The sequence below is a fragment of the Clavelina lepadiformis genome, chromosome 1 (assembly GCF_947623445.1).
Source record: "Clavelina lepadiformis chromosome 1, kaClaLepa1.1, whole genome shotgun sequence".
Taxonomy (NCBI): Eukaryota; Metazoa; Chordata; class Ascidiacea; order Aplousobranchia; family Clavelinidae; genus Clavelina; species Clavelina lepadiformis.
The window spans coordinates 24,303,130-24,310,347 of record NC_135240.1 but is presented as its reverse complement, the minus strand read 5'-3'; the positions used below and the strand labels follow the sequence as shown (position 1 = coordinate 24,310,347).

Here is a 7,218-nt window from a genome sequence, read left to right as displayed (position 1 = left end):
ACACGATACGTAAACTTGTTTTCATTTCAACAGAAGATGTGTATTGGTATACGATTCTAGGTCGATTCAACCCACGGACCTTTTGTGGTGACATTCCGCCGGTGACATACCTTCGTTTACACTAGTTTGCTTGGAGCGTAATCACGCCTCCTTAATTGCCTTAATTGCTTCTCCGCCTTATATGTGCTGGTCCCATCGATAAAACGTCATTCCAGTAGTAAGCGCAGTGTCGGTGGGTCGGCTGTTCAATAGTATGAGTTCAGATATATAAGTGTTATATATCTTTCATGTTTTGCCTAACTGATTCTATTTGTTTTTAGGACTGTTCGGTTTTGTTTTAATAAAACCTAAGTTACTTGAATTACTGTTTGAGTTTCGAGGTCATGACACCTTTCAACCCACGGACCTTTCAACCCACGGACGATTCACATCACAGACGATTCAACATGTGTACAAAAACGTCTACGCAGTTCCGTATCAGGCCCGGATGCCGCTTTTACCATTATACCAATGGTGGTCGGACCTTTCAACCCACGGACGATTCAACCTAGGACCATTCAAACCAGAACGATTCACATCACAGACGATTCAACATGTGTACAAAAACGTCTACGCAGTTCCGTATCAGGCCCGGATGCCGCTTTTACCACTATACCAATTGTGGTCAGACGATTCAACCCAGGAAAGTTCAATCCAGGACCTTTCAACCTAGAACGATTCAACCCACGGATGATTCAACTCACGGACGGTTCAACCCGGACGATTCAACCCCGCGGACGATTCAACCCACGGACTTTTCAAACCACGAACTATTCAAACCACGAACTATTCAACCAACGGACGATTTAACCTACGGACCTTTAAACCCACGGACGATTTAACCCGTTTACAAAATCGTCTACGCAGTTTGTTATCAGGCGTTTGTTTTAGGGTTGAATCGTCCGTTGGTTGAATAGTCCGTGGGTTCAATCGACCTAGAACCGTTGCAAAGACCTTTCAAATGCTAGTTTCAGAGTGTTGATTGTTAACGAAAAAAAATTGTTAGAAGTCCTAATAGAAACTTGAAGTTATCGTTTATAGGCCTATATTTTAAAATTAAAATTGTGGTACATAGTTATTATGGTCTGTCAAACAATGTGTTTATTAATTAATAGAAAGTTATCATGAGATGTGTTGTTTTACTGTTGCTGACTATTTTGTCTTGACGTAAGTTATTTTGCGAAACATTCTGTAACAACCTTGAGAATATCATAAGTGAGGTTTTATTCCTTAACGGAATATACATCAACTGAAAAAGATTAAAATGACCCGAATAATAATTAGCAATTGATATAAGAATATTTTCCAGTTATTTTTCTTTATTGATGTTATTCCATTCGATGATAGACTTAGCTTATTTCCAGTGGCCAATAGGCTGCATAGGCAACTCGTGTTTTTGCTCTGGTAATAACCCCTCATCTCTTTGATGGAATTGATATTAGCGATGAAACGAAATAGTTTGGTGCTTATACGTAGTAAGTTATATGATATATAACTTATAGAAGACCGAAAATAGTGGATTACCTCGGATAGTAGCGTTTCTCGTTAATAACATGATAATCTGAATATGACGAGTCGGAAAAATCGGGTAAGCTTCAGAAATTAGAACACATAATAATTTGCTCAAGAATGCCCCAGTTCATTGGCTAAGTTCGAGCTAAACTTGTAAAGAAAATACAAAAACGACTTCGATCCGAAATGTGTTGCTCTTGATTTTTTACAATCTTCAAACTGCTTGGGTGTTGTCTTCGGATCGCAAAACTTGTCATGATAAATATGGACCTGTGCTGGTTCCGTGCTTTGAAAAATGTCCAAACCGGCCTTTTGTACTTCGGCAACCTGAGGATATATTGACCATAGAAAGTTTGCGTTATGAAATGGTGTAACTTATATTGGATGACATAATTTGCAACAGCTTAAAATCGCTTCCCTTCCTAGAGTAAAGGGTCACAAAATAATTTTACCATTTTGAGATCTTCCAAACCCCAGCCATGAATGCTTGTGTCAAAACCTCCAGTTTTCTCAAAGTCGCTTTTGTAAATTGCAAACATTCCAAAGCTGAAATATCTCCAAAACCCGCTGATGTCGTCAAAGTGGAAATGACTAAGAGGCGAACCTTTGTCGGCGTAGACGATTTTTGGATCGTACTGACTGAAAAACACTGGATAATACACTCGATGTCCTTGTTGTACATTACGTCTTATGCGTGTAAGAATTTCTGGTCTAAAAATGAGGTCGATATCGCAAAAAAACAAAATCTCGTTTGGGTTGTTGATCTGTTTGCTTGCTGCTTGCAACCCCACCCCTCGAGAAAACTTGAACGTTGTATTCAGAAGCAGTATTTGCAATTTCAATTCCAAATATTTTTGCTGTAGGTTTTCAATAATTTCGGTAGCGAAGGCAGCAGAGTTAGCGCTTTGTTCAAATAAAGTCACGAATAGGTTAACGTTCTCTCCACGCTTTAAGAACGTGGTCTCAAAATTCTCAATGAACCGTAGAAAATTCGATGCTCGTCCGCTCAATGTCGTCACAAAGTTAATTGTCGTGTCGTCTTCACTTCGCAGAGGCTTGCTTGGTATTGAGGAGCTTGGCATCAAGGAAAGCCATAAGTAGCGCTCGATTGTTCGGTTATTGACTGCACTAACGTTAACTTCGTAGGGTTCGTGCAGGAAATGAACAGAATTGCAAATGTATTGTCTTTGATGGACATTAAGCGTTCTAGTTGGGTAGTTTAAATCGGCATAAGCAGTCGAAGATGGTTGATAAGATCCTTCAAACCATGATATTATGTCCATTGAAAGATTTCCATTCAACGTACGGTAGGAGTGTAGATGTTTAACTGACGATAGCTTGCCATGTGGTACGTCTCTGTTATTTTCCATACTTCTTATGAATTCCATTGTATTTGCGGCCAGCCTTGCTTTCAGTGTGCTGTGAGTTCCTCTGGAAAGCACTCTTTCACTTGACCCGAACGAAGTGTCGCCAACTAGCGCACTCCATCTGATGTTTTCGTTTACATTGACAGCCTAAAAGTTATAAATTTCTATAAACCTTTCCTTAACAAACAGGCAAAAAATCTGAAACTTGCGACGCAACCCTTACGGGATTCTCCGTATCTTTTTCCGGCCAAGTCACTCTTCTAATTTCTTTCTGACGATGGCTTATGTAGTCCAACTTTAGAACAATTCTGCGCTGCAGCAGCAATTTTTGAAAGTTGTATTGATATTCGGGTTCCTTGTTTGCGTGAAAAATAACTCCAGTGTCTAAAAATTGTCAACAATAATCCTGAACAAATTTTGCTTTATGCAAGTTTAGCGTTGTAAGCCTTTAGCAAGAACATCTTAATTTCTTTCTTTCCTTCTACCCCTTGCTTTGTATGGATAACCTGTTATGCGTAGTCTCTGTTTATGATTGTTATCCCACCCTCAGCAGTAGCTTTACGCACCCCAACGAGACAACGCATGGGTGCGTGAACCCACAATTGGAAAGCCCTGGCCTATGCAATCTAAACTTATTCACAATTACTGGGTGCCCCAAATAAAACCCATAACTTTAATTTTGATAACAATCAAAAAGTAAAAACATAAAACAAAATTTAAGGTATTATGTGGGGCACCCTGTATGATAGGCCTAAGTTATAAACAAATTCACAGTAACGTTCTGTGACGTCATATCTTAGCACCATGTCAAAACACCACACTTACCTATTTTGTGGGGTGATATGTGCTTAATATTTGGTGCGTAACCTCCTTTGTAAAAATTCTGGAAGAACAGTTCTCTCATTTGCCAGTTTGTAGCACACTTCACACCACCTAATTTAAAAACGCATCTTCCTAGTTCCAGATCCTCGTGTTCGGTTAGCAAATTTAGGAGACAGTCACTTAGTTTTGGCCCTATTTTGCGAAGTAAGCCCCTGGAAAATACCATACCGGGACCGCCCTACGCAGAAACGCACATTGTTGGTCAAGGTTATGAGCAAACAATGAACAATTATGTTGTGAGAAAGAGCGAATTAGCTTTTATGACTGAACGTAATTACCATGCAGTAGTTTTCATCATATTCCATGTAATCTTCTTGGTGTTTCCCGAATCCCACACCACCCAGGTAAAAAGGTTTCGAGGAATTGATCGAATTTAGCAAAAGGTTTAAGTACTCTCCGTTGACGAATGCGTCGTCATCCAAGCGAACGAACCAATCATAACTTAGCCGACAATAAAAAATGCAATCGCCAGTAGAGGTTAATTTTGGAAACACTATATGTGTACGGCACTGTTTTTGACTTACTCATTGATGTGTTCAGCGTACAAGTAATTAAGCATGGCAAAACTCTTCTTCTGCGGAGGATAAACGTAATCAGTTACTCCTGCAAGTTGTATAACTGGCACCCCATTTTCAAGAATAGTCACGCGCTCGTTTCGAGAATTCAGCGTGCCGTTGTTGTTTGCAAAAACAGCAACGGTTATTTCAGCACGTTTCATCCAAGTATCAACCGCCGCTTTCACCCGACTGTTTAAATACTTGTCCATCGACATCATACCTTTACAATAAAAACACGTTTAAATTTTGAAGCGGATCAGTGTTCATGTCAAACTGTTACACATTCCTAGTTGCGATAGACATACAAGCTGCCTGTATAGTCAATAATTTTTTTTGCCCAGATAAATTAGGAACTTTTAATATTTTGCGAAAAGCCAGTTGCTAAATAATGTACTGTAGGCTATATGAAAAAAGTGATCGTCGAAGGCTAATGGCGGAGTGCAACCTCTTACCTACAAATATTCTGGCGTGGCTGTGGGTTGTTGTCTGAGAAGATCTTTCTCCGTCGCAATTAGAATCGAGAAGCATTTTGTCACAAGACCAAAATCCCAACAAGTATCCAACCAAGAACCTAAAAATATGCGTTAAGGAAAATTTATAATTGTCAACTTGACGTTTAGATAGACAACGATAGCTCATATGCATTTTGCTAAAAGCTCCTAGATTGGTGGCGTTTTGTAGAACATTTGATCAATTAGTTTCAATCATTATAATACAACTTGTAGTTAGTTAAGGACAATGAAACATCTGCAAACAAGGGAAATGAATCTAGGATTACTTTAAAAGTATGGTCACTCGCTTGATCTGAAATTTCCTGCAACAAAAACGGCGCCTTAGAAAAGTCATGACTGCAAAACCAGCTGTTGCCACTTTTCCAAAAAAATATCAACCTTCAAGTCCAACTTATCTTTTGCTCCATTCTGAGACAAAAATCACCAAAGATCTTTTTGCATCAACAATTGATAAAAAAATCATAATGAGACTAATAATACAATCTAATAAAAAGGCCTTTCATAATAAGTTTAGCTAAGTTTGCAAATCTGTCAGAAAGTTTTTATTTCGTTATTAAAATAGTTAATTTGCTCTGAAAGGTATTGTCCGGTTCTGTTAGCAACAAGTCAATAGTATAATAAACTCACAAGCAGAGGGAACAACTATAGTCCGTGGCACTGTGAAATAATGCCATGAATCACAACATTCAAGTTATGATTTATACAGTTTACCTTAGTTTATTCAACAGACTGCTTGTCTAACGCAGAAACTGACCATGCATATTTCTATTTTTACGAAGTATATTTTCCTGAAATAAAAACTTTCTGATAGATTTGTGAGGTTAATTCAATTTTCTTTGAGAATACACAAATACGGATCATCAGAACCACGCTTGACTATACATTATATTCTGAAAATTCCTATATAAACACTGTCATATTTGACCAAACCTTCCATCTTTAACAACAACAAATCTTTCCTGTCTTTACACATTACGAAGCTACCAACCGTTATTTACATATAGTAATTAAAAAAGCAACCTTTGATACGGAAAAGCTAGTCAATGAAGGCTTAGGCGATATCTTTCGGTAAGGCAGAATTAAATCGCTCATAACTATAGCATAGTAATTGTTTGTTCCGTACCCGATGTGCCGTCGGATGTTGAACTGAACATTGCGGCATTGTTCTGCAGGCGCTGTAAATCATCGTGTACCTATTAATTGGAAAGAAGAAAACAATAGCAATGCTCGAATCACGGCAGGTATACTAATGCGTGTTGATTCTTTTCGATTCAAAATCTTGTATGCTAAACCGGTATCTATATGATGGCACCCACACGCTTTTTTCAATAAAACTTTCTTCTGAAATGGAAACCGTACAGACTTTCTATTTCATACAGAGAAAACCAGCGCAACAACGCTACTATTCAGTTGTGTAACATCACGCAACGTTAATTAAAGATAAAGCAAATTCTCAGAGAAATAACTTAATCAGTTTCTGGCAATACTCTAGCCTACTATTGATCTATTCTCGATTTCGTGTGAGCCAGATGTTATTCAACAACCCAAATTTGATGCCGTAGCACAAGTTGAGTAACCGCTAGGTTGTGCTGCCATCCAAAACTCGCAGGCCATGTATTCCGTTGGGTAGGCCTACGTGATAATGGTGATCATGGTGCAGAACAGGTAAATATACCATCGTCTACGACTCTACGGTACGTTTCTCGGCGACACGCCCACAAGCGGCAGAGACTGCCTATCCCCATTTGAACAGAGTTGAACGCAAACATGTCGGACACCAATTGGCTGGCGATTAAGCTGAGTAGAAGGCCATCCGAGGCAGTGCAAGTTCGAAGAGGTGATAGTCGGCATCTGTGATAAAGCTGTGATGACAGGATTTTTCTGTCACTTTTAGTTTATCACCACATTATCGAGCTGTTTTGAAAAATGATCAAAATCCTTTGCAACTTTGCACATCATTGTAACTGTTGCAAACAAACAAGGAACTTTGGTAAAAATGAAATCTTTTAGTGGCAAAAACTTGTGGTATTTAAAGTAAATCTTTATTTAGCAAGAATATAGAAATCATCTTAAGTATTCGAGACGACTAAATCCTTAACTGTTTATATAGTAAGCTTTCGGCGGCGATACCTGTTCTCCGTCTGAAAGTAATAATACAGCAGCTCGACACAAATAGATAAATGGGCAAATAAAATGGAAAAGAAAAATTCTTGAATTTTATAGGCAATGTATTTATTAGAACGTCCTTATTCAATGATACTTTTTGATTAACATGCGCATGCGGTCATGCTTTAAGCGTATGCAAGATTGGTAGCACCAGCGGTAATAAACTTCAGTTGAATAGCCTAT

General features: G+C 38.5%; 1 protein-coding gene across 3 annotated transcripts; it reads right to left on the bottom strand.

Annotated features, from left to right (window-relative positions):
- Positions 1–1,246: 1,246 nt before the first annotated feature.
- Positions 1,247–6,522, bottom strand: LOC143469195 (chondroitin sulfate synthase 3-like). 3 transcript variants are annotated; one of them, XM_076966803.1, is made up of 9 exons: positions 5,993–6,522; positions 5,136–5,277; positions 4,810–4,928; positions 4,325–4,577; positions 4,079–4,241; positions 3,744–3,978; positions 3,142–3,302; positions 2,004–3,065; positions 1,247–1,878 (listed from the first exon to the last, which is right to left on the bottom strand). In XM_076966803.1, exons 2-9 carry the CDS (start codon positions 5,201–5,203, stop codon positions 1,663–1,665), a joined length of 2,277 nt encoding a protein of 758 aa, XP_076822918.1. In that variant the 5' UTR covers positions 5,204–5,277; positions 5,993–6,522; the 3' UTR covers positions 1,247–1,662. The 3 variants fall into 3 exon arrangements, with proteins under 3 accessions (XP_076822918.1, XP_076822927.1, XP_076822932.1); XM_076966812.1 differs by lacking the exon at positions 5,993–6,522 and adding an exon at positions 5,497–5,897; XM_076966817.1 differs by lacking the exon at positions 5,136–5,277.
- Positions 6,523–7,218: the final 696 nt, after the last annotated feature.